Raw genomic sequence first — 27570 nt, 5'->3', positions numbered from 1 at the left:
TGCCTTCTTTAGAGGAGTTATAAGAGAAGTCAAATGCTTAGATGGATGTTTTACATGTTTAAAAAATCATCTTTCTATATATATCATACAGCAATTACAAGAATTAGCAGGAACAAGTTTTGCAAGAATCCTTACAGAGAGTATTGCATCTCACCTCCTACTGAATGGTCTTTCTTATATGATTTTATTGTTTTGTTTGGAATACTTTCCTAGGGTGTCAGTCACATTCAGATTGGAGTTTAAAAATACATTCCATAGCCAAATTATAGGATTATGGTAAACTGAGTTAGTAGTTATGTCTTAGATTAAATAGTTGAGAAATAAAGTGTACTTACTACAGGTTTTATGTAGAATTGTGAAGGGATTTCTTTCACATACAACTATGAAGTAATGAAGTACTTTTATTCCCTTTACTTCTCAGCCCCAAGATTAAAGGGAAAATGAATCAATCAATCAATAAGTTATTAAGGTTTAAACAGATAGATTTGATTTTCTGTGGACTTTTTGTTTTTTCATTATTTCAAAATCTTGAGAAACTTTTTGATGGCAAATATGAAGTGATCATTTTTAGCTTTTCAAGTTGATTGAATAATTGACAGTATCTGAAAAGTTGTAACTAGTTACTCAGAAGTACAAATGGGTATCTTTTTCTCTCATTGATAAAGACAGCCAGTTTCAGTGTTATAAGGGGAGACAAATCTTCCACAGATTTGAGTCCTGTACGAGAAGTTCTGTGCTCTTTGGCATATCAATTACAAGTGTAGAGTTTCCTTTAGGAGCTTCATGAGTGATTTCTGTTTCTATGACCAGGAGTAAAGAAACTCCCAAAGCAACAAGGACCAGTCATCGAGTCCACTACTGAATGGTCTTCATTGTGCTGCTAAAAAGCCTCCAACTTCTTACTTCTAAAACCTTTATATTCCCTCTCAAAAACAAAACATCGTATCTGAGAGTGATTTCAAACAAAATTCATTTTCTTTTTCTCTGTACTTTGATTGTGTTTGTGTTCTTGTTCTTTTTTTTTTTTTTTTTTTTTTGTGGCACAGTTTCAAAACATTATTCTTATTCACAGACATCTTTAGCCCTCTCGTGTGTTATGTGTATATTATTGCCTAGAAACAGCATGATGTAATAAGAGAAAAGTCATATAAGTAGTAAGTAACCCCTTCAGACCTTAGATTTCTTATCAACAATAAAGAGGGAATATTATCTTTTTTCTAAGGCTTTACTGAATAAATTAAAATGGAACATGTTACCAGGGAGCGAGAATATCCTATCCCCTCAAGGTCCTTTTCGCTAGGCTAAGAATCAAATTGACATGAGACAGATTAACAGGAGGAAAAATCAAACTTAATAGTATACATCTGGAGAACCCACAAAGACATGGAAATTCCAAAGACAGGCAGAATGAAGTATGTATGTCATTGTGAACAAGGAGAAGGGGTCTGGGTCTTCAAAGGGAAGGAATGCAAGCCTGAGGAAGAATAAACAAATATTTGCTGGGCCACTTAGAAATGGTGGGACAAAGAGAGAACTTGGATCAAAGAGGCCTTGCTAGGTTCCTCTCTGTCCACTCTACCTAATTTATAGTAGTGTAGTTATCTATGATGATAGCTGTCTTTCTGGAGAAGGTCTTTTATCTGAATTATTATAGGCAGTTGTAAGGGGTAGGAGGGTGGAGGTAAAGAGCTTTTCCTAAATCTGCTGGGTCTTGATTATTTTTAACTCAAAATAATCTTTATTCTAAAGTGGGCCATCTTAGGGTAGCTCCTGCCCTTGGTCCCACAATATATAAAAGGCCATTGCATGCTTCTGGGACTCTGACACACAAGGTAAGAAAGTGCTTGAAAAATGTTAGTCCCATTTAGAGGGGTAGCCCACCAGACATCCCATCCAACCCCCAGTTCATATACCCACTGGGTGGAATTAAACTGTGGGAAAAGTTCCCTGTAGTCAGGAAGCCATACTCCTATTTCCTCTCTTCTCTCCTTTCCTTAGACTAGTAGGACAGAACACCAGGGCACCAAAGCTATCTTCTACCTCTTTGATAATATACTAGTCATCTTTCTTTTCATACTGTGTTTTGTTTTATTTTTTTTTTTTAATGTTTTTTAATGTTTATTTATTTTTGACAGAGACAGAGACACAGTGTGAGTGGGTTAGGGGCAGAGAGAGAGGGAGACACAGAAGCAGAAGCAGACTCCAGGCTCTGAGCTGTCAGCACAGAGCCCGACGCAGGGCTCGAACTCACGAGCTGTGAGATCATGACCTGAGCCGAAGTTGGATGCTCAACCGACTGAGCCACCCAGGCGCCCCTGTATTTTGTTTTATTTTAGAGCAAACTGGGTGAATTCCTTGCTTTTGTCTCCCCATTAGAAATACTGTTTCACTAACTGACTTGTTTTGTTTAGCATAACACATTCTAGTTCCTCTACATTGCAAATGTCAAGATTTCATTCTTTTTTTAACTTTATTTATTTATTTTGAGAGAGAAAGAGGAAGCATGCATGGGGGAGGGGCAGAGAGAGAGAGAGAGAGAGAGAGAGAGAGAGAGAAAATCCTAAGCAGGCTTTGGTCTATGAGCGCAGAGCCTGACGCAGGGCTCGAACTCAACAAACCCTGAGATCATGACCTGAGCTGCAATTAAGAGTCGGACACTCAACCAACTAAGCCACCCAAGCACCCCATGATTTCATTATTTCTGATCACTGAGTAATATTCCATTGCATATATATACCACATCTTCTTTATCCATTTATTATTTGATGGATATTTGGGCTCTTTCCATAATTTGACTATTGTTGATAGTGCTGCTATAAACATTGGGGTGCATGTGTCCTTTCAAATCAGCATTTTTGTATCCTTTGGATAAATACCTAGTAGTGCAATTGCTAGGTCATAGGGTAGCTGAATTTTTAATTTTTTGAGGAACTTCCATACTGTTCTCCAGAGTGGCTGCACCAGTTTGCATTCCCACCAACAGCAGAAGTGTTCCCCTTTCTCCACATCCTCGCCAACATCTGTTTTTTCCTGAGTTGTTAATTTTAGCCATTCTGACAGGTGTGAAGTGGTATCTCACTGTGGTTTTGATTTGCATTTCCCTGATGATGAGTAATATTGGACATCTTTTCATGTGTCTGTTAGCCATCTGGATGTCTTCTTTGGAAAAGTGTCTATTCATGTCTTTTGCCCATTTCTTCACTGGATTATTTGTTATTTGGGTGTTGAGTTTGGTAAGTTCTTTATAGATTTTGGATACTAACCCTTTGTCTGAAATGTCATTTGCAAATATCTTCTCCCATTCCGTCAGGTACCTTTTAGTTTTGCTGATCGTTTCCTTTGTTGTGCAGAAGCTGTTTATCTTGATGAGGTCCCAATAGTTCATTTTTGCTTTTGTTTCCCTTGCCCCCAGAGACATGTCAAGTCTGAACTTGTTGTGGCCGAGGTCCAAAGAGGTTGTTGACTGTTTTCTCCTCTAAGATTTTGATGGTTTCCTGTCTTATATTTAGGTCTTTCATCCATTTTGAATTTATTTTTATGTATGGTGTAAGAAAATGGTCTAGTTTCATTTATCTGCTTGGCTGTCCAGTTTTCCCAATACTATTTACTGAAGAGACTGTCTTTTTTCCATTGGATATTCTTTCCTGGTTTGTTGAAGATTAGTTGATTGTGATTTCACTCATATGTGGAATTTAAGAAACAAAACAGATGAATATAGGGGAAGGGAAAGAAAAATAAGATAAAAATAGGGAGGCAAACCATAAGAGACTCTTAAGTACAAAGAACAAATTGAGGATTGCTGGAGAGGTGTTGCATGGGGGGAATGGGCTAAATGGGTGATGGGCATTAAGGAAGGCACTTGTTAAGATGGGCACTGGGTTATGTAAGTGATGGATCACTAAATTCAATTCCTGAAACCCTTATTACACTATATGTTAACTAACTTGGATTTAAGTTAAAAAAAAAGAAAGAAAGAAAATACTCTTTCAAATCATCTGTCCATGATATTGACTAGCTCCAGGTGTTTTTTTAATTTATTTTTTAACGTTCTTTTCTGATTATACACATTTGTGCTACTACTGTAACATTTTAAATCATTTTTTGTTCCCCATGAAATTCATTGTATAAAGCTCAGAAAAAAAAATGGTCCCATTATCCCATCACAGATACTGTCTTATGTGTTCTATTTTAGACTTTACCATGCTTGTGTAAAGAATTCCCCCCAAATTGGACTCTTGCTGTAGATATTCTCATAACTTTTTTCACTCAATAGTAGACCATGTACATCTCCAGTACATGAGTAAATATTGATCTCATAGAGCAGTACTGTCCAGTGATTTACAGGCATGAATTCTGAAGTCAGAGACCTGAGTTTGAATCCATTTCTGTCACTTGCCAGCTATAGCCTTAATTAATTCACCTATCAAATGAAGATAATGATAACACATACATTATAGGGTTATGAGTATTATATGAGATGAAGTATGTCAAGGACTTAGAAGTATCTGACACATGGTAAACGTACAATAAATTTTAACAATTAATAATAATGTTGGGAACTATAATCTTGTATTTTATGTGTATACCACAGTGTATTCACCTCTTTTATATTAATGATAATTTAGATATTGGGCATTTAGGTTGTTTACAATTTCTCAGTATTATAAAACAAGTCTGTAGTATGTATCTTTGTGTACTAGATGGCAACTGTATATCTTTGGCGACTAGATCTTTGTGTACTGCCTTATTTCCTTAGGATAAAATCCTTAGGGCATAAAATTGTTGTGTCAAAAGGAATGTATATTTCTAAAGTTTTTAATAGTATTTCTAAATAGCCCTCCAAAAAAGAACTCTGACTCCAGCATCCTGTATTGTTGTTGAGAATGACTTATCTTGACTCATCTTTCTAAGTGGTATCTTTAAAATTCTTATTATGGCTACCTACATTGATATATTACAGGACAATTAAGTCATAATATTCATATATAATACAGAGTATTTTTAAAAAGGATCATCTGGTTGCCCTTGAGCCTCCATTAGTACAGTATAAAAGATTTTCCTTGTAGAAGAATGTTTTGTTGTAAGTCTTCTCATCTTATTAAAATAAGATAGCTGTGCCAAATTTTTAACCTTTGGTAGATACCAAGTTTGGATAATTTGTTAGTGGCCTTTTTAAAATTCGTTAACAAAAATTGGGAGTTTGTTTTTAACATAGCATGCTACTTCACAAAATTTGATTACTGAAATGTTATGTGAGTTCGATTTCTCTTGAACATAGAAAAGAGAGGGCAGATATAAAAATTTATTTACGAAAGTGTAGCTTCCTCATGTTCCTAATGATAAAGCTTCCCCGGGGGTAAGCATAACTTATCTATGAGGCCCTGACATATGGCATTAGCATATTGCAGTCCTGCTAGTCAAGTTAAAAACAAGACTTGTTCTCTTTAAAAGTTAAAAATATTTTTCTTCACAAAAGATTGACCACTTATTTCCAACAGGAAAGGCATGTTTTTCCATTTTTTAACAAAATTTTCAATGAAACTTAGTTTTCATTGTGTTCAAATTTTTTTTTAGCAAATCCATGCATGGTCTTACAAAATTTGCAGTGTAGGCAATATGAAGAAAAACATAAAAATAAAAATCACTTAAATCCCAGTGCCCTGTAGTAAAGGCTCATAACATTCTAGTGACCACTTAGCATGCATCATGTATTTTTTCATGTATCTTAAATGCATCATGTATTTTTTCATGTGTCTTAAATGAGGTAATCTTTTAAAAATTGTGATAAAATACATCAGATTTACTATTTTAACTATTTTTAATGTTTACTTATTTTTGAGAGAGAGAGAGAGAGAGAGAGAGAGAGAGAGAGACAAAGACTGAGCAGGACAGGGGCAGAGGGGGAGACAGAACCTGAAGCAGGCTCCAGGCTCTGAGCTGTCAGCACAGAGAGCCCGGACACAGGGCTTGAACTCACAGACCACGAGATCACGACCTGCGCCGAAGTTGGATGCTTAACTGACTGAGCCACCGAGGCGCCCCTGTCTGTTTTAACTATTTTTAAGTGTACAGTTCAGTGGCATTAAATACACTGAGGTTGTGCAACCATCACCACCATCCATCTCCAGAACTCTTCATTTTCCAAATTGAAACTTTGTACTCATTGAGCCAGTGGCTACCCATTCTCCTCTCCCCCAGTCCTTGGCAACCACAACCTATTTTGTTTTACCTTCTGTTGCACTATAGTTTCATACATAAAAGTGCATATATCACAAGTACACTGGCAACCAAAAAACAGGATGAGGAAGGGAGTATTTGTAAGTGTTAATATGGAGGCTCTGTTTTTCTTTGCAGAGCAAGTTGCCAGCTCTAATAGTACAGATTTACCTTCTCTTAAGTGTCACATTATTTCAGTTGATAATTTTCTGTTGACTGGCTGGGGACTAGCTCAGAGCTAGCAAGTGTCACCCAGAGCATAATAAAGCACTGTGTAGTAATGCGTCACAAGACTGTTTTTGCATAGAGCTTAGCCAAGGCTTTTGGAACCGCCCTCAGTTGCACCTTGTGCTATATTAGTACTTCTCAGACAGGAAGAATTTTCTTTCGCTGGTGTAGCTGGTCCGGTTACTTTCAGGGTAAGTGTGTACAGTTCATGGAAACAAATGAGTTTCTTTTGTTTAACTTTATCTTTTATTTGGTTCAGTATCTTGGTGAAATTTTAGACATTTAAAAATACAAATTAAGGAAATAAAAATAGAATAAAGCAGTATAATGCAAAACTTTAACATTTGCAAAGATATGAATATGTATAACCTTGCAGTGCTTTGGGTCTCAAATTACAATTTATAGGATCTAATTTTAAGAGCTTCTTGTTTCACATATAAATGTTAACTAAAAGCAAAGTACCCTCAGAAATCTCTTCTCAAAGGGGGAAAAAAAAACATTGTAAGATCCAATTTTGTTGTTCATTTAGTTGCTCTGTGACTTAATTTTGCTGATTGCTATGCTTTGTGTCCCTAGGATTAGGAAGCATTTATTATGGCTAGTAATAAAGATAATTTTTATTACATGCCTGTGAGTTTTAGCCAAGATATCATGGAGTATAATTATATTGGTGTGTTTTAGGAATTGATAAAAGCTGGATCACAATCTCTAAGGTTTATAACAAATTGTATATTGAAAATTAAGATTCAAACATATATTACTGTAAAAGCCTAGAATGTTATGGTTAACTTAGATTTAAATAATTGAATTTACCTTATTTTTTATAGTTTTTTTTTCTTTTTTTTAATCAGGAAAATTAGGTAATACAGCACACCATTTCTTAAAGCAATTTACTTGGTTTTTATTGGCAGTGTATATCCAAGCCCTGCATCCCTGGATATTGCTTACCACCTATGCTGTTGTTCTAGGACAAATTCAAGGACAGAAGAACTCAGAGTACCCTTAGGGTAATCAGTATAAATTACTTAATTTCCATGTGCCTTGGTTTATTCCTCTTGAAAAATGCTATTAGATATTAAGGCAGTGGGGGTGGGAGGATATATGAATAAATTCTAAGCTCTGAAATTGTGTATTTTCTTAAGTGTCCATAAAAGTCTGACCGAGAAGCCAAGTTTTACTATTTAAGGAAATTGGTATAAATTCCCAATTTTTAAATAACTAGCCTTTGAAATCTATTTTTCTTCTATCTCCTTCTCTTCCTTTCCCACCTTTTCCTATTCCGTTTCTTTTTTCTTTCTCCCAACAGGCTTAGGAAAGACCTGAGAATGTTCAGTTTCATTTTTGATTTATGTCTATATTGAGAAAGTTTCACTTTCTAGTTTGTATATTTTTTTTTCACTGCTGCCTTGAAAATCTAATTAGGGAGAATTATTTAAATGCTTCATGAAACTGATTTACAATGCTACTGAAATAATAAACTTACAGTTTTATTCCGTGTCCTAAGAAAGTGTCATTATTAAAAACATAAGCTGTATCATAAGTAATACAGGTTGCTGGAAAAGTATAGCAAAAATGGATTCATTTGGAAATTTAGTACTGTTGCTGATTGATACCCTGTTCATATTATAGTCATACGCATCTTATGTAAGTAGTGTGCAGTTTACCATTCAAACTTTCTTTACCTTATTCTTGTATAGTGTAAATGTTTCTGCAAGTATCACAATTAAAGCAGCCTCACAACTTTTTAAACCAATGTTAATGAATTTAATCTTGTTCACTTTTCCCGTAAGACAGAGTCAAGTAGGCCTTTAAAAAGTATTCAGTTTGCCTTCAGATACTTTAAAACTTGTATAAAGGCAAGTAAATTTTTTCATATAGATATAGAAATTTTCAGTCATTGATTTGTAAATATCTTTTCAAGGTAAAGTTGATCTCAGAAGGAAATAACCATGATAGCTAATTCAGTTACCCAGTTTGTGCTATTCAAGCGAAGTTCTTACCTCTTGCTTCAGATTCTTTGTAATAAACACTCTTAGCGCAGAGACCTTAACCTCATAGTGAAGGCACACAAAGTAATTATTCCAATTTCCACATTTTCCAGTCCACATTTAAAATTCCAAAGACTTTGAAACTTCAAAACTTCCCGTGAAGAGAGTTCATAGTTGCAGGGTAGTATTTTCTATTTTTGAACATGTCTTCTACACTTGATGTGTTTTTTCCAACAGCTCTTCTCTTGAAGCATCTGCAACAGATGACTGTTGGCAAAGTAAGCCAGAACATTATATACCAAGTATAGGCTTACAAGCCTATTGGTTTAAAAATACCCTGCCCTAATTTTCAATGTCTTCCTTAGAATAGTGCCAGAATGCTGGCATTTATGCCTTAGTCTTTACACTTTTGTAATGATAGAAACAATGGGGTGATTTTTGTATTAGGACAACAGTATCACTTTATGTGATATTATCTCTGAACAAGGATACATTCTGGTCAGATTGCCAGTGAGAATTGGGGGGAGCAAGGATGTTCAGTTGAAATTTACATGGTATCCATAAACTATTAGGTTTACTTATCAAAAATATGTCCTAAAATTGGCCATTGTCAAATTTCTGTTTGTGTTTTTTTTAATAAAATACGAAGAGACCATGAGAAAGACAGCTACTTTTTCAAATAACACTGGCTTTTTTTTCCTTTTCTTTTATTACTAAACATAAATGCTCCAAAAAGAGCAAAATTGGGGGGTGGGGTGGTGAAGAGGAATGGGCTGCCTGGCTCTGTGTAACAAAAACATCTGAGATTCCCAGATATTAAAATGTATTCTGCACTGCTTGAATTCTCTTTTCCTTTGGGTTTTTCAGATGTTTCAGGGTACATGGTGTTTTTGTAAACTCTACGGTACTTTATTTTTTTTTTTAATGTTTGTTTATTTTGAGAGAGAGAGCATGTGTGCAAGCAGGGGAGGGGCAGAGAGAGAGAGGATCTCAAGCAGGCTCCACACTGTTAGTGTGGAGCCCGATGTGGCGCTTGAACTAATGAACCGTGAGATCATGACCTGAGCTGAAATCAAGAGTTGGATGCTTAACTGACTGAGTCACCCAGGCACCCCAACTCTACTGTACTTTAAATAGTGCTTTCAGACAAATGTCGACTCCTTTTCAATATTAAACATCAAAGGAAAACCATAAGCATATTGTATGCTTTAGTTTCTATAAATGAAGAAACAGATTTGCAGGCAACTTCCATGACATCTTCTTTGTTTATGAGGATTGACAGAAAGGGTTACTTCAGTTTGACTATGATCATCTAAAGACTACTAACCCCCAAACTGCCATTACAATTACATTTTCAGGGTAGTGATCAAAGCTTTTATGAGTTATAGATACTTCTGCAGATAGTACATTATTTTTCAGATGTGAAAAATTGGAAGTATCTTACTATTTGGAAATACTGTTTACTTAGCTCTAAGATGCCACCAATCATAAAACCATTAGCTTACAAACAGCCTTTCGGGGGTGGGGGGGCAGGAAATACCTTTTTATAAGACATTTCCTAATTTAATGCATTTAAAATGAAAGGGGGAGGAATGAATTTTAGAATTTGAGAAAATGCTACAATAAATTTTAATTATAAAGAACACATATATAATGTCCAACTTTTAAGAAAAAAGTTTTTTCCCCTTTTGATAAAGTTGCCCTTTTTATTTACTTTTTAATTTTTTTTAAGTTTTATTCATTTTGAGAGAGTGTGAGTGGGGGAGGGGCAAAGAGAGAGAATCCCAAGCAGGCTCTGCACAGTCAGAGCGCAGAGCTGAACATGGGGCTCAAACTCATGAACCATGAGATCATGACGTACGCCAAAACCAAGAGCCGGACACTCAACTGACTGAGCCACCCAGGCGCCCTTAACATTGGCCTTTTTAAGCACTGCTTTTGTTAAAAATTTTTACTTACCTAAAGTAAAAGTAAAGTCATTGAGGAACAAAAGTATGTAAATTTCCCTAAGAGTGATACTGCAAAAATGAAAAAAAAAGAATAATGATAAGTATTTTATTTTATTAAGAGATATTTTAAAAACTACTTTTTTTGGTTTAACAAACTGATATGTATAAATTCCACCCAAACCTGTAAAATGATCATTCAGTTAACAAACACTATCACATACTTATTCTGGGCCAGACACTGTGCTAGATTCAGACACACCTCAGATATTAGTCACATCATTTCACAAAATTAAAGAGTTTAATATGGGACAATTAAAAAATAAACTTGACTTTTGTGTATTATGTTTCTCCTTAAGTTCTATTCATATATTCCTTCATTGATTCAGTAATAGTAATGCATAATTTTCCCACAAACTTCATCTTTCTATGTAGAGACAATGTTGGTAAAATATTCTTGTAATAAAGCATGTTCTTGCAAATGTAGACTTTCACTTGAACTCTTTATTCAAATCTCATTAACACTATATAAGTCCTTATGGGAGAGATACAAATTTTTCATACAGATTTTTAACTCCAGCCTTTGTGAGATAGAGAAAATCTTTGCTGAGCTTCTTAGGAAGGGAAAAAAGTTGCCTTCAGTAACTTGGTATTTAAATCAAACCAAAAGTACCACCTTACTATGTCATTAACATGCAGGAACAGCCTGAAATATATGTATGTCACGTGTACTTTTTTTCTCTCTCCTTTACTGTGACATCACCTGGGGAAATCCAGAAGATTGGATAACCAAGAAATGCCTAATCAAGACTCTGCTGTGCATGTGAAAATGGTGGGTATTTGAGTATTCCCAGTTCCATTTATTAATGGTGAATCTTCACCACTTTTACCTCTGTCTCTAACCAGATCATTAATTATGGGACTGTAACTTTATCCAGATCTCCCTTCACAATGTTTCACACACAATAGGACCTCAAGTATTTGTTGAATTGAATTTCACCTTACCTTTGAAAAAATTTTTGCTTGAAATATAATGTGTATTGTAGTGTTTCTCAGCATATGAAATGGTTACCCCATTCCTTTTTGTTGTAAATTTTCCTTGCTCAGCAAAAACACACTTAAATCACACAGCATGAGTTGTTGTATATTCAGCATCTGAATTAAAACAACAAATGTTTAAATTAAAAAAAAAAACTTCTTGTGTCACGGTAGAGTTCATTGCATTGTAGACATTAGGAAAAGGAAGGAAAAATAAAGGTTTTGGAGTCAGAGCTGGCTTCAGATCTTAATGTAGTCCATAAGAGCTGTGATACCCTTGAATGAGGGCGACAGTCTCACCTTTAAGAAATGGTATGAAACCACCAAACTCTTGTTGATTTATTCATATTCTTTCCCAGCTTTATTGAGATTCAATAGACATATATAATTGTGAGATATTTAAAGTATACAATGTGATGATTTGAGATTTGATGTACATTGTGAACCCATCTCGTTAATACATCTATCACCTCACATATTTACCTTTTTGGGGGGTGGGGAGGAGAACATTGAAGTTCTACTCTCAGCAAATTTTAGTTATACAATAGAGTGTTATAAACTATAGTCACTGTAGCATACATTGGATTTTTAGACCTTATTCATCTTATAAATGAAATGTTCTTATTTATATTTAATGGAAAAGTATGTAAAGTGCCTAATAGCACAAAGTAAGCACTCAGTAAATGTTAATTAACTATGTAAGTAGCATTTATTTGCATGTGTGGAAAAAATTATATCTTTTCCATATTCACCATGGTAAAATCCTAAAAATCAAAATTCCCCCTCTCTTTTAAAGGGGACAACTGTCCCACGATCACCTTATATTTTCTTTTCTGTTTTGTTGTCCTTCTTCCTCTTCTCTATTTTTTTCTTCCTCTTTCTTTTTTTTTTTTTTTTCATTTGAGTCTGTAAACCAGAACATGACTTAGCATGCAAACAGCTTTGTGTCACAATTAATAAATCTCTATGTTCAGCTTAGCTGTCCTCATCCAGCGTGCAACACGAAGGGAAGGCTGCCTCAAAGTACTGATTAAGCTGCCATCGGTGTAGTTATTGCTATTAGGATAGAACATAAGAAATTGCTGTCCTTTTGTATGTTGAATAGTCCAACATGGGCAATTTTGATTGGTTCAGCCAGATACATCATTCAGCATGGTCTTTGCTTCCATTGCCTGGTTAGCATTTGATTCTTTGCTATTGAATGTTTATGATATATAGAATTAAGTCAGTCCAAACTTTTTTTTTTTTGCTTGAGTTGATGTTTTTTAACCAAAATGAATACTAGTGATGTAGGAATGTCCTACCGTATAATGTGTTGTTACCTGGGTCCAAAACCCTCTAGCGTGTCTTCTTTGGAAGTAGCACTGTAGTCAACCCACAAAGAGACTGTTGAAGGAAAACAAGCCCCAAAAACAGGTACATATTTATTTACTTTTTACTTTTCATTGCATTAATTTGCACAGTTTTTACCTTTGGTTTTGCTTTTCTAAAAATGTTGGTAACATCTTTTAGGTTGACAGCTCCTTTGGATGTTATTCTTAACTTCTTATGATCTGGCTCCAAATCTCTTTCCATACTTCACACACACACACACACACACACACACACACACACACCCCTCCATGTACACTAAACTTCTAAACAAAGAGAGCTATTTATCTTTTTCCCACATTAGACCCTCCACTTTGACTCTTGATCTCAGCATATACAAGTCCTGCTTCTGTTTGAAAGCCTAGCTCAGTTGGTTCTTCTTTTGGCCCCAGCGGAAATAATCTCAGTGACTTCTGTTCCTCTTGCATTTTATCTGGACATCTGGGCAGTGGATTTCTTATTTGGGCTCCTGTATTACAGACCATGTTAGAGAACATGCACTTGGAGCATAAAATGTTTATCTTACTAAAATTTTTGTATTTCTTACAGAGCTGCCTTGTACTTAATGATTAAATGGTGAATGAATCAAAGAATTTGGCCTACCCTCCCTTAATATAGAGACAGGCCAAATATATGGTAGGCAGGGGGAGATGGCTATCACTGTAATTTAGTAATGCATAATCTTCCAAATAAATCATAGAGTCATCTATGTATGAGGGTGAATGTACCAGTCTGAATAGGTTACTTTGGATCTAAACTTTCTGTGTAGCTACATGAAAATTGTAGTGCCCCCTCCTTTGTATCAATGTAGTAATGAAATCTTTTGCTTGTACCCAATATGAACACTGGAAAACAAAAAATATTTCCCCTGAGAACTTTGGACAGAGATCTTTAAGTCATTTAAACTAATTTTTATTGGGCCATTTTCAGAAAATACAGGTAAAATTAGGACACTTTTGTAACTATACCATGTAGATCTCTGTTATATCTTGTCTCAGTGTATCTGCAAGATAAAGATAATATCAAATAATCAAATATTTCTGTAGAGTTGTGAATAAAACTGTATAGCTTTGAAATCAACTTCTTTAAAAATCACTGCTTTTTTGAGTAAGGAAGTAGACTAATGATTAGGAGATCATTTCATCTGTACAAATACATTTTATTAAAGATCAGCCAGAATACATGTATTTTAGGTTTTTGTGAGGTCATCTTTAGCATTGATTCAGATTTGGGTCCAGTCAACCAAAATGCCCTGATTCTTGTCAGGAAAACTTTACTCTTTCAGCATTTTACATTATGGCCTTATGAAATGAATTTATTTTCTTTTGTTTGTAAGTAATGGGCATTTTTAGCCACTTATTTATTTTCCATAAAATTAAGGTGAAAAGTTTTCAGACAATTCAAAATAACTCGCCTTTCAAATTTGAAGTATCATTATTTTAAGTGCTACCAAATTGGTGTGTTTTTGTCCAAGAGGAATATGGAAGGGATTTGAGGAGGTACCAAAAGTGTGTGATGTATGATGAATGTATATTCCTGCAGTATACTTCTTAATGTTCTGGTATTCTGATATTCTTTGACACATTTCATATAGTGTTTTAAAATTATATTTCTTAGGTAGAATTCTAAAATATTTGAGTAAAATGCCCAGTATCTCAAGTTCCTGAGAGATATTTATGGTATACTTTGGTGACATTATATGTGTATTGTGGAAGTGGGAGGGAGGGTTGTAGGTATTATTGCCATATAACCCAAAGCAGAGATGTAATTATCATTTTAAAATTTCTTACACTTATACCCTCTTTCCTATTGTGTTCTTTGGAGAAAGTTGCTGCTCTTTCGTCTGTTTTCATCACTGTGATTTCACCTTGGTGTTATTTGGGTATTTCCTACTTATTTATCTGAAAATGAATGGCTTTGTGTTGCACAGAAGCAGGGATATCAATGCCTCCATCCTCTGGTTGTCTTTCTAATAGTTTTTAACCTGGCAGAAACGGGCTTACTTTGAAGTAGCCTTGGTACTTTTTTCCTATCTGTTATCTGAAACAGGTTATACTATCCTATTGGAAAAAAATGTGTTTTTTTAATTAATGTATTGTAGAATGTGATTTGCATGAGACAGGACATCTTTGTCAGTATGGACACACCGAAATGTTTAATTCTCTTGGTGAAAATATAGTTAGTGGCATATATCTGCTGTTGCTTTCATATCTTCTGTTGTTTTCAGTAATGGGTTAGTTATTAAGTCAAACATGGGCTGACTACTACACATCTGCCAGTTAAGGCAGATGTAAGAGCAGAATTTAGTTGTTAGGAAATGAACATACTAGTTGAGGTATTTGTAAGGGAGCTACAGAAGTGATGTTCCAAAACAGCAACAGTTTCTAAAACTCAGCGGGAAAGCAATAACGTTGTAAGTACTGTTGATCATCATATCTCTGACATCTAGTGTCTGACACAAAGTAGATACAGGTAAATATTTGTTAAGCAAATTAAATGATTAACAAATGAAGAAAAGGAATATAGGAATAAATGCCTATTTGCTTTTCTCATCTATTGAAAAATCACTATAAAATGAATATTTAGGTAACCTTTATTCTGTTGACACCTTTAACGTCCAAGTAAGTTGAAGAATCTCAGTATGTAGGTTAGTTGCATTGCAGGTTATCCTATTCTATTTGAATATGGCTTAAAAAAAATTTTTTTAACATTTATTTATTATTGAAAGACACAGAGAGACATAGCATGTGCATGGGAGGGGCAGAGAGAGGGGGGAGACACAGAATCTGAAGCAGGCTCCAGGCTCTGAGCTGTCAGCACAGAGCCTAACGCGGGGCTCAAACTCACAAACCACAAGATCATGACCTAAGCGGAAGTCGGACGCCTTACCGACTGAGCCACCCAGGCGCCCCTAAATATGGATTTTAAAAATTAAGCATATTGTAGGATCTTTCATTAGTGGAAAAAAGTGTTAATGTTAGCATTTCTCTTTCCTGTGCACTTCTGCATTTATCTTTCAGTCTTAGGAAAACATTTTAGCCTTTTCTGATTTTCTAATTTTGGTCATTATGTAGAGAGAGCAGAGGACCTGAGAAACTTAACTGGTCACATGCTCTTGGAGCAGAGATGTAAGGTCTAGGGAATTTTTTATGACCATATCTGAGATACACATGAAATATGCTACTATTGATGGTAACATACCCAGAATAATAGCATATGAAGTAAATAAAGGTTACTGGATACAACCCAGTATGGAACCTTGATTTGAGGTTCTCTTACTATCTTTTCATACTGTGGAGCTATTAACTGCCTCATAACCAAAACCCCCCCCCCCCCCCCCCCCCACACACACACACCCTGCATCTTCTTATACATGTGCTGTAAGAGCACTGTGCTTGTGCGTTTTACTCTGGTCAGTTTCATTCTCCCTGTGATAGGGTAGAAAAAAGAAATAATAATTAATGTTACATTGTTGAGCAACACTAAATCCTTAATAAACCGCTTAGTAGCAACCTAAGCCCAGGTGGTCTAATATATATTTTTTTTTAAGTAGGCTCCACACCCAACATAGGTCTTGAACTCTCGACACCAAGATCAAGAGTCTCCTGCTGGTGGTCTCATACCTTTTAGTAGTTGTCTTAACTTGAAATAAATACTTTGTAAAATTTAGGCCAAGAACAATGAAATTATTTAGGATTTAGCACAATAAAGGCACAAAGATATTGAAGCATCTTTTCAAGTTAAATATATTTTAAAAATATTTTAGTTACCTATACAAAGGTACACTTGAGGACAATAATACTTTAACATTTGTTACCTTTCTGCTAAGATGTTTTTAATGTAAATATAAATAGAAGCTGAGTCTTAAGCAGAAAGATCTTATAAGAAAACTATCACAAAGTTCGGATAGTCTCCATTCCATTCTGGAATTTTAGTTTGATTAATGGACTCTGTGAAAAACATTTTTATAGCTGTTTATGAAATAATATTAATTTTAAGAAGCCAGATGCAAAAGTATATGAGAATGACATAAACTGTGCATATATACGCATGTTTGTAATCAAAGAAAATAATGAAAATATATTTAAATGTTTACTAGCTTATCTTCAGGTCATAGAATTCCAATGTTTATTTTCTTTTTTATATTTTTCTGTTATTTCTGTGGTAACCATGCACAACTTTTATAATTAGAAGGATTACACTTTCTGACAAACATAATTTTGTTTTAATCTTCCAGATGGAAACTGTTGATGTGCTTCAAAAAATTTTGTGTGTATAAATGGTAATTTGATATGATGGTTTGCTTTTTTTTTTTTTTTAATAGTGCCTCACCGTTTTTATATCTTAATATAAGCTTCTGCTTGGTATCAAAAGAACCTGGGAAAAGGGGAATTAAAAGTAGTTAATTAACTTCTTTTAATTTTTTAGATGCCAGAATTCCAGAGAAGTTCAGTTCGAATCAAGAACCCGGCAAGAGTAGAAGAAATTATCTGCGGTCTTATTAAGGGAGGAGCTGCCAAACTTCAGGTGAATAATTATCAAGAAGTCTTTACTATTAAACCTTTATTTTTAATGTTCAGGCACACGCGTTCATCTCGTTTTGCTAAAATCTGGGTAATACTAAGTACTAAGCTAATTAATGCTGTGCAAAAGTATTAAGCCATTTTTTAAAAATATTTATTTATTTTAGGGGAGAGCCCAAGCAGGAGGGGGGCAGAGAGACAGAGACAGAGGATCTGAAGCAGGCTCTGTGCTGACAGCTCAGAGCCTGGAGCCCCCTTTGGATTCTGTGTCCCTCTCTCTCTCTGCCCCTTCCCTTCTCACACTCCATCTCACTCTCTCTCCCTCTCTCTCAAAACTAAATAAATATTAAAAAACATTTTTTTTTTAATAATGTGTATTTATTTTGAGAAGAGGGAGAGAGAGAGAGTGTCAAGCAGGCTCATCGCTATTAGTGCAGAGCCCCATGCACGGCTCTATCTCACGAACTGTGAGATCATGACCTGAGCCGGTATCAAAAGTCAGAGGGGCGCCTGGGTGGCGCAGTCGGTTGAGCGTCCGACTTCAGCCAAGTCACGATCTCGCGGTCCGTGAGTTCGAGCCCCGCATCGGGCTCTGGGCTGATGGCTCAGAGTTTCCGATTCTGTGTCTCCCTCTCTCTCTGACCCTCCCCCGTTCATGCTCTGTCTCTCTCTGTCCCAAAAATAAATAAACGTTGAAAAAAAAAATTAAAAAAAAAAAAAAGTCAGATGTTTAACCGACTGAGCCACCCAGGCACTTCAGTTTCAAACCATTGTAAGAATAATACTCAAGGGGCGCCTGGGTGGCAAGGGGCGCCTGGGTGGCCCAAGTCGGTAAGCGTCTGACTTCGGCTCAGGTCATGATCTGGTGGTCTGTGAGTTCCAGCCCCACGTCTGGCTCTGTGCTGACAGCTCAGAGCCTGGAGTCTGTTTCAGATTCTGTGTCTCCCTCTCTCTCTGACCCTCCCCGGTTCATGCTCTGTTTCTCCCTGTCTCAAAAATAAATAAACATTAAAAAAATTAAAAAAAAAAGAATAATACTCAAATTTCAAATCAAGTTCAAATTAAGATGTAACTTTATTAGTGAATAACTGATTTTTTTAATTCTTTGAAAAAACTTATTAATGCTTATTCTTGAGAGAGAGAGAGAGAGAGAGAGAGAGAGAGAATGTGAGTGGAGAGGGGGCAGAGAAAGAGGGAGACACAAAATCAGAAGCAGGCTCCAGGCTCTGAGCTGTCAGCAGAGAGCCCGACACAGGACTCGAACCCACGAACCATGAGATCATGACCTGAGCCAAAGTCGGATGCTCCACTGACTGAGACACCCAGGGGCCCCTCATTCTCTCTCTCTTTTTTTGAAATGTTTGTTTGTTTGTTTGTTTGTTTGTTTGTTTATTTATTTTGAGATGGAGGGAGAGAAGGGGTGTGCAGAGAAGGGGCAGAGAGAGAGGGAGAGAGAGAATCCCAAGCAGTCTCCATGCTGTCAGCACAGAGCCGGGGCTTGATCTCACAAACTGTGATATCATGACCTGAGCCAAAATCAAGAGTTGGATGCTCAGCCAACAGCCACCCAGGTGCTCCCCCCAAAATTTTTCCCTTTTTAAAACACTTCTGAAAAAGTATTTAACCCAGTCACCTAAGTTTCAAGAGCTGGTAAACTATCTCCATGTATCAGTATCATTCATTCATTGATATGCTTTAACTACATAGCAAGTTAAATAAAAAATGTGATAGTATCAATAACTAAGAACTTCATATCATTTATTTATTTACTTATTTTGCACAAATAGTATATGCTTTTTATTATGGTAAAACACATTATATGAAATCTGTTCTCTCAATAAACGTTTAAGTGTTCAGTACAGTATTGTTAACTCTGTGTATATTGTTGTACAGCAGATCTCTCAAATCTCCTCATCCTGCATGACTAAAACTCAATCCCCACAGGACAACAATTCCTCATTTCTTTCCCTTCCCACACCCCTCCCCCGCCAGCCATTGACAGCCACCATTCTATTTTCCACTTCTATGAGTTTTACTAATTTAAATACCTCACATAAGTGGAATCATGCAGTATTTGTCCTTCTGTAAGTGGCTTATTTCACTTAGCATAATGTCCCCTCAAGGTTCATCCATGTTGTATAGTATGACAGAATGTCCTTCTTTTTAGTTGAGAGCCTCATATAATTTAATTGCTTCCACTGCATTTTTGTGCATTGACTAAGTAGTTTGAAATTTTGCAACATTTTATCTCTATCAAGAACAGTAGCCCAATCACCTGTAACTGAAGATTTCCCTACCAATTAATCAGATTTTATTTGGTGACAATGCTAGAGCACTGAAGGTATCACTCTGTGGTTAAGATAGCTCCCAGGACTTAACTGCACGACAATACCTTCAGTGCCCTGGCATTGCCACCAAATAAAACCTGGTTAATCAGTACAGGGATCTGAGTTTGCAGGTGATGGGGCTGCTATTCTTGATCAAGAGCTGCAGTAGAAAGCAGAATGCAGCGAATAACCAATAGTGGATGTTGGGGACTGAGCACAGTCCCATGCCTCTAAGTGCAGTACATGTCTAGCCTTGGTGGCTGTATTTTCCATAATGCCTTTCCCCCCCTTTTTTTTTACAGATAATAACAGACTTTGATATGACACTGAGTAGATTTTCCTACGAAGGCAAAAGATGCCCAACATGTCATTGTAAGTGTGGCGTTCATAAACAAATTTCATGAAAGTGATTCCGTTTTCAGATCCACCTCTTATCTGTATTATCTATGAGATTGACTGCGGTTTGCTCTTCTTTTTGGACATTGAAAATAAGAGGACCTGCCTTTTTCTTCTTATATTTCGAGGGTTTGTTTTCCCCCATGTTATACAAATGGGTATTATCAGGTATGGTTTTGGTTACAAAAGGAATGAAGACTTCTGAAATTTTTCTCCAAATGTGGTCTGTTCATTATTTAATCAAGAAATATTTAAATGGACTTTAAACTTTGGATTAACCTAATATTTCTTAGAAATAGCATTTTTATCAACTACTGTTTTCTAAGAATGTCACTGAATTTTTGCAGTGTTGATTTATAAATTAAGTAAAAGAGTGACTAAATAAATATCAAGTTATGTGTTTTCCAAACTTGGCAGTCAGTGTTAAAAATAATCCTCTTCAACCTGACAAGCAGTGATACAAGTCCTCTCATTTACTGGCGCTGCATGTGTAGTTTGAGAAATTGTTTTGATAATTTATATTAAAACCACTAGAAATTATACCCTTTGGCCCACCGATTCTTGGAAAATTTTTAATGAAGTCCTTCTAAATGTAGGAAAAAAGCTTTGGATCCAAGGTTTGGATTTTAAAGCCATTGGATCCTCTAGCAATGCCACAGTTTGGATTTTAAAGCCATCAGATTCTCTAGCAATGTCACTTGTACCATAGCACTAAGACCAGAAGTTGTAATGACCATGCTAGTGGACTTGGCATTTAAACTTAAAAGTAGTGAGTTATTTAAAGTAGTGGTAGCATCAATCAGAATATTTCTTTTAATGCTAGTTTGCTTTCACTCTTCAGATGTCATTGACAACAGTAAGCTGGTTACAGATGAATGTCGGAAAAAGGTAAACACTAACAGTAATCCAGAGTTACTCAAAGACTTCATTAGCCTTTTTGCCTGAGAAGTTCCTCAGGTTCATTCACACAAACAATGGATATAAAGTGCTTATCACCGTACCTGGCACATAGTAAACACTGAATAAATATTAGTTTTATTGTGTGGATTATACATACTCAACATTATTTTAAAGAAAAAATTAACTTTTTAACAAAGACAATAAAATTAACATGAGAAACTTTTAGTTGATATTCTGATGTCCTTACATTAAGTGTACATTAAAACAAAAGTACTTTGATTTTGTATAGATATTGCTCCTTTATTTATTTTTTTAAGTTTATTTATTTATTTTGAGAGAGAGAAAGAGAGAGAAAGGGAAAGACAGAGAGAGAGAGAGAGAGAGAGAGACAGAGAGAATCCCAAGCAGACTCCTCACTGTTAGCACAGAGCCCAATGTGGGGCTTGATCCCACAAAATGTGAAATCATGTCCTGAGCCAAAATAAAGAGTCAGATGCTTAACCAACTGAGCCACCCAGGCACCCCAGTTTTGCTCCTTTAAATTAATCAGGAAATTGCCTCAGTCCTCTGCTTTCCTTGAGTATGTGTCTATCTGTGTCTGTGTTAACAAAATAGGACTGCAGGTGTGAATCAAATTTAATACTTTGATATGAGAACAGAAGCTTTTTTGTAGTAATAATTTGATTATTAGTCGATTTCACTCAATTGCTGACCTGAAAGTACTTAAAAAAAGAAAGGTAGTTTTTTGCAGGTACATTTTGTTACATGTATACCAAGGTCAACAAAGATCTCCTCAGTTGATATATATATTAGCTAAGTACTCGTGATCTAATCTTTAACAGCCATTTATGGCAAACATTTGTTGACATTGTTTTGCTTTCTATAAAACTATGCAATTTAATGACAACTCTGTCATCTTCATAATTAAGTTATTCATTTATTTCTAGTTAATGCAACTAAAGGAAAAATATTATGCTATTGAAATTGATCCTGTTCTTACCATGGAAGAGAAGTACCCCTATATGGTAGAATGGTAAGTATGTATCGGATAAGGGGAGGGTTAAAAATATAATAACATAACACTGCAGTTACAACTAATGGCTTATTTTTTTCCCTATGCTGTATATAAATAGATTCATAAATTATCTAAGGAGTTATAGCAGTGAATAAATACAACAAAATGAACCTAATTTTCTAATCACTCAGTGTAGAATTTGCTTTGTTCTGTTTGTTTGTTTGTTTTTTAACGGACAAAATGTGGGCTGCATGTGTAAAGAGAAAGAATTGGGATTTAAATTGACTCTGAACTCATTTGGAGCCAGCAGGTGACATAGTTGGTAAGAAATGGGCCTCTTGATGTTGGCTGTGTTCATGGAAATGGAGCCTTCCAAGCTGACCACACAGAAAGCATTGTGTTGAGTCCTGAGAGAATGCTGTTAAGAGAAATGTTGACAAACTTCGAGTGTGTCAGATGGGTCCACTAAGAAAATCACAGGAACTGGAGCCATCCCATTTGGGAAAGATTTCACTGAAGAAAGAAAGCTGTGATTTGAGAAGCAACAGCTGTGGTTTTTGAATCTTAAGAAGACAGAAGTGATGTTCTTTATCTTCATTATCCTATGACCTAAACTGAATGCCTTGTACACTTAATCAATGTTTATGGTACAAAATGTTGAAAAGTTGGACCTCTGTGGAAGCAGAACTGGAAGCAGACTTAGAAGGTTTAAGAAGACCAATTTCAGCCTGATGAAAGAAAGGACTACCTAGTAATTAGAATTTTCTAGCAATGATATAAGCTTCCCTGGAAGAATGAGCTCACCAACGTGATGGGAGCTGATCCAGAGTGTGGGGTCCCTTAGGAATATTGCACAATGATACTGGGTATCAGGTGGAGAGGTTCTAAAGACCTGTTATGGAGATGCTTTGATTATAGGTACTTTGATATAATTTTAAATCATGTGTTTATCAAACTTGTCAAAACAAGGGTTTTCTCTCTTGTGTGCTAGAGAGCATCTTTAGTACTGAGGCATTTCACAACAATTTAGACTACAAACAGGTGAAACAAATGGCTTTGCACTAATTCTCATAATTGGAGAATGCCTCTCTCAGTTGGATTTAGTTCTTTGAAGACTAAGGAAAGGTGTACACGTAGTAGCCTTTCATTGTCTCATTAACACATTTAAACTAAAACTTTGGGGTGAACTGGGAAATACAATAAGAAGATGGTATATTGATTTGAGAACCATAGGGTATATGCTTATTAGTGATGAATTTAAATTTCTAAAATTTAAGTCCAAAATATGATGAATGAAATACTGCATTATCTGTCACTGGAAAAAAAGATGATGGTTTTGATTTGCTTTAATCAATATTCTTTTTCTTTGGTCATGAACTCCAGGTATACTAAAGCACATGGCTTGCTTATTGAACAGGCTTTACCAAAAGCTAAACTTAAAGAAATCGTGGCAGAATCTGATGTTATGCTCAAGTAAGTTTCTAGAGTGTTTTTTGCTGTTAACTGTCTACAGACTTACATATGTACTCAAGTGTATATTTATATTAAAATAATCTATAACTATATTACTTATAAAAATGTAGCCAAAATATGCCACCTATCACAAAATAATGATAAGATGGGGAATTTAGAATGATATATTAGATCTTGGTGTAGGAAGTAAGAGCCTTAGGAGATTTAAGTTCTAATCTACATTTCCTTTCTCTACATTAAAAATTTCAAGACTTGGGGTGCCTGGCTGGCTCAGTGGGAAGAATGTGCGACTCCTGATCTTGGGGTTGTGAGTTCAAGCCCCCTGTTGGGTGTAGAGATTACTTAAATAAAAAATACTTCAAAAATGTTTTTTTTAAGACTAACTTAGAAATTTATGAAACCAGGACCATTGTAGAGTTTTTTAGCAAAATTCTTTTGAAAGACATAAAATATAAAAGGAACATTTATAACTCAAGTTGAAAAGAAGTTTTTTGCTCATACCCTGTTTATAAAGTTACATGAATCTACTTTCTGAATTCTCAAATTTCCTTGAAAACTATCTCTAGGAAAGGTGAATATGATTTAGCAAATGATAAAAATATTTGTATTACATGAATGATAAGATAGAAACATTTTTAAGCTTCTTTTCAATACTGTTTACCACCTCTAAAAATTTTCAACTTATTAGGTAAATATGATGATGTCGTGGGGGTTTTTTTGTTTCGTTTTTTAATGACCTACGTTTTAAGGTGACCTACTTTTTTTTGTCAGTTATTTATTTTGAGAGAGAGGGTGTGCACACAGTCAAGTGGGGAGGGGGCAGAGAGAGAGAGAGAGACAGACAGACAGACAGACAGACAGAATCCCAAGCAGGCTCTGCGCTGTCAGCATGGAGCCCTTGCAAAGCTCCATCCCTTAAACTGTGAGATCATGACCTGAGCTGAAAATAAGAGTCAGGTGCTCAGGATGTTCAACCGACTAACTGAGCCACCCAGGCATGCCTCTAAGGTGATCTACCTCTAAGGAGGAAGGTATTAAATGTCGGAAAGAGTGTGAAGACAGCTAGTAAGCATTTCATTCCTTTGTAGGCAGCTTAACATATAGCCCAGGAAGAGTAAGGGAAGAAACTTAGATTAATAAGTTAAAAACATTACCTACAGCCACGCCTTAAGCAGGAGAGATGCCAGTTGTAAAGAGAATACATTCAGTTCCTGCCCCTCCGCTTTCCTGAGAGGAAATAGTTGAGCAGGATGGCAAGCGGGAAGTGTTTCAGCCCATTTCTCAATGGGTTTTCCAGGGTGTGCTTTTTTCCAGTTGTGGTTAATTATTTGCTGTTAAGTGGTATACATTGTGAACTGTAGGCTTATGTCCATATTTAATGAGAGTCTAAAATCATCTGATTTGTATCATTAGAATTTATTAAAAGCAAGGCAAAGAGTGAACTATTTGGAAAAACTTGTACTAAAATTGTCATATATATCAGTAACCCTGCTCTGAGCCAGGATTCTGGAAAGGGAATATAAATGAGCCATGGAATTAGGTAGAATTGTTTTGCTTTTTTCATTTCTAGGTGAAAGGATATATATCTATATCTTGCTTTTTAACAATCAATTCCTACCTCCATCTTGCAGGGAAGGGTATGAGAATTTCTTTGATAAGCTCCAACAATACGGTATCCCTGTGTTCATATTTTCGGCTGGTATCGGTGATATACTAGAGGAGGTGATCCATCAAGCTGGCGTTTATCACCCAAACATCACAGTAGTGTCCAACTTCATGGATTTTGATGACAATGTAAGAGCATTTTTCATAATTACTTTTTAAATCTGAATATATCATTCTAAATAATTCTTCATAATTATTTTCTTCATAAGTAATTTTTCTTCATAATTACTTTTAAAATCTGAATATATTTTAATCATGTAAATGCAGTTGGTTTTTATTATTTAAGGTATATTACTTTATATATATATATATATATAACATATATAATATATAACGTATATTAAATTAGGTCAGGTCAATAGGCCTACTCGGGGGCTCATCTCCCAGTGTTCTATCTGTATCCATGTTTTAAAAATAATATGCCTTTCTTAAACTTTTGTTTCCCAACCTATAGACTAATATTAAAATTAGGAAAAGTTCTTTTAATGTAACTCAGTGCAGCAACTCTGAAGACCTAATACCCATAGGTGGAAAAAAAGAAGTAAATTAGAACTGACTTTATTTGAATAAATTTTTCAATTCAAGACAATATATTGTGAAGCACATAAAATGGGACCTCTGGTTAGGAAACAAATGAAAAGTTAAATTGGATGTTCAGCTCACTGTGTTTAACATTTAAAGTACTCTCTAGAAAGTCATTAACTTCTCAGAGCCCTTCTTACCTATCATGAATGTGAAAATAGAACAAACAGAATTTGCAGTTTGGAACCTACTGTTTCAAAGGATTTATGTTTTTATAGGGGGTGCTCAAAGGATTTAAAGGCGAACTAATTCATGTATTTAACAAACATGATGGTGCCTTGAAGAACACAGAATATTTCAATAGGCTAAAAGATAATAGCAATATAATTCTGCTGGGAGATTCCCAAGGAGATATAAGAATGGCAGATGGAGTAGCCAATGTTGAACACATCCTGAAAATTGGATATCTAAATGATAGAGTAAGTATACAGGTCTGTCATTTAATTTTCTTATAAGAAAAAATAAGGATGGAACTTAATAGGCAGTTGTTACTAAAGGTACATGCAAAAGGAGTTAGACACAATTTGCTCTTTATCCTTTTACTTTGGTGTGATTAAGGGAATTGGGATGTACATCTGTATGCCATCGGTATTAGGGTGGCTTCTCTGGCCTCTCCCTACCGGAAACCTTAGCACCCCCAAGTCATGAAAGTCAAAAATGTCCCCAGCATTGCCAGAGAGTTGCTTGGGCAGTCTCCCCAGTTGAGAGCCACTGGACTAGAGAGAAGTGACTTTGGGAGTAAAGCCACCCTGTGGCTATGTTCATAAGTCTTCATTTCAAAAGTCTTATGAAAGTAAATTTGATTTACTTCATTTTAGCCCAAAAGATCAAATGTAATAATGAGATCCACACTGAAACAATTTACTTCTCCTCCCTGTATATCCTTTTAATTTTTCTGTTGTTGTTGATTAGGTGGATGAGCTTTTAGAAAAGTACATGGACTCTTACGATATTGTTCTAGTAAAAGACGAATCACTGGACGTAGCCAACTCTATCTTACAGAAGATTCTATAAACAAGCATTCTTCAAGAAGACCTCTGTGCTGTGGGTGCGATTGATGCAGGAACTGCTCACCTGTTCATCTTGCTGAAAGACTTCTATTTATAATACATTCTTGCTCTTGAAGTTTTTTCTCTACGTTACTGAGGTATTTTCAGACATATTGAATCCATCAACTGGAAACTCCTTTTTTCCTCACCTCTCTCAACACACTCCTCAACTATATTTTTTAACAGTTAAAAAAAAAAAAAAAAAACCTTAAAGGTAAAATTTGAAAAATAACTCCATGAATTAATTTCCAGAGTGAATTTTGTAGTTTAATGTTATCATGAGGTTTTTGAGGAAACTTTTTACTCTGGGAAAAAAGTCTGTATAAGTTTAAAAAGAAGTTTTATGAAATGGTGAAATAATGTGCATGATTTTAAGTGTTGCTGTTTTTGTCATGTGGGTGAATTATGCTGATGATATCACCATCTCCTGAAATTGTATTATGTTTGGTTATTTTGTTCTTGAAAGTCAGTATTTATCAGAAAATAATGGCACTTGGTGTTTGAAAAACCATTGGTATCCACATATCACTAATCATTACAAAATGTTCTATATTGATGCACTGATAATACACATGAAGTGAAAAGCCTTTTAAATTGTACTGTCAAGACCATTGTTGTTCATTTATTCAACAAATATTTATTAAGCTCTTGCAGTGTTTTTCTTGTGTGTGTGTGTGTGTGTGTGTGTGTGAGAGAGAGAGAGAGAGAGAGAGAGAGAGATGAATCCTATGTCATTGTCATAGTGGCTATTTAGATTGAATATTTTTAAATTTACGTATTATAAGTTTAAGAATGAAAAGATAGTTGCAGAGAAAATTTAATCAGCCCTTCAGAAAATACCAGGGACTGGGAA

The 27570-nt window shown here is 35.4% G+C and overlaps 1 protein-coding gene across 5 annotated transcripts in view; it reads left to right on the top strand.

Moving 5' to 3' along the window:
* The window catches only part of NT5C3A (5'-nucleotidase, cytosolic IIIA), a 52965-nt gene extending 25600 nt beyond the window's left edge, over positions 1 to 27365 (top strand). Inside the window, exons 1-11 of one of the 5 annotated variants that reach the window (XM_043589221.1) lie at positions 6519 to 6635; positions 7356 to 7451; positions 11156 to 11210; positions 17216 to 17314; positions 19940 to 20009; positions 20875 to 20921; positions 21881 to 21966; positions 23332 to 23421; positions 25053 to 25215; positions 25887 to 26087; positions 26581 to 27365. In XM_043589221.1, the coding sequence (XP_043445156.1) occupies positions 11175 to 11210; positions 17216 to 17314; positions 19940 to 20009; positions 20875 to 20921; positions 21881 to 21966; positions 23332 to 23421; positions 25053 to 25215; positions 25887 to 26087; positions 26581 to 26682 (894 nt within the window). In that variant the 5' untranslated portion in view covers positions 6519 to 6635; positions 7356 to 7451; positions 11156 to 11174 and the 3' untranslated portion in view covers positions 26683 to 27365. Of the gene's footprint in view, positions 1 to 6518; positions 6636 to 7355; positions 7452 to 11155; positions 11211 to 17215; positions 17315 to 19939; positions 20010 to 20874; positions 20922 to 21880; positions 21967 to 23331; positions 23422 to 25052; positions 25216 to 25886; positions 26088 to 26580 lie in introns of those variants that run through there. The other 4 variants (XM_043589222.1, XM_043589224.1, XM_043589225.1 and 1 more) reach the window with 4 other exon arrangements.
* The last annotated feature ends 205 nt before the right edge of the window (positions 27366 to 27570 follow it).

Source organism: Prionailurus bengalensis, chromosome A2 (genome assembly GCF_016509475.1).
Source record: "Prionailurus bengalensis isolate Pbe53 chromosome A2, Fcat_Pben_1.1_paternal_pri, whole genome shotgun sequence".
Classification (NCBI taxonomy): Eukaryota; Metazoa; Chordata; class Mammalia; order Carnivora; family Felidae; genus Prionailurus; species Prionailurus bengalensis.
This window is presented reverse-complemented; position numbering and strand designations above follow the sequence as displayed.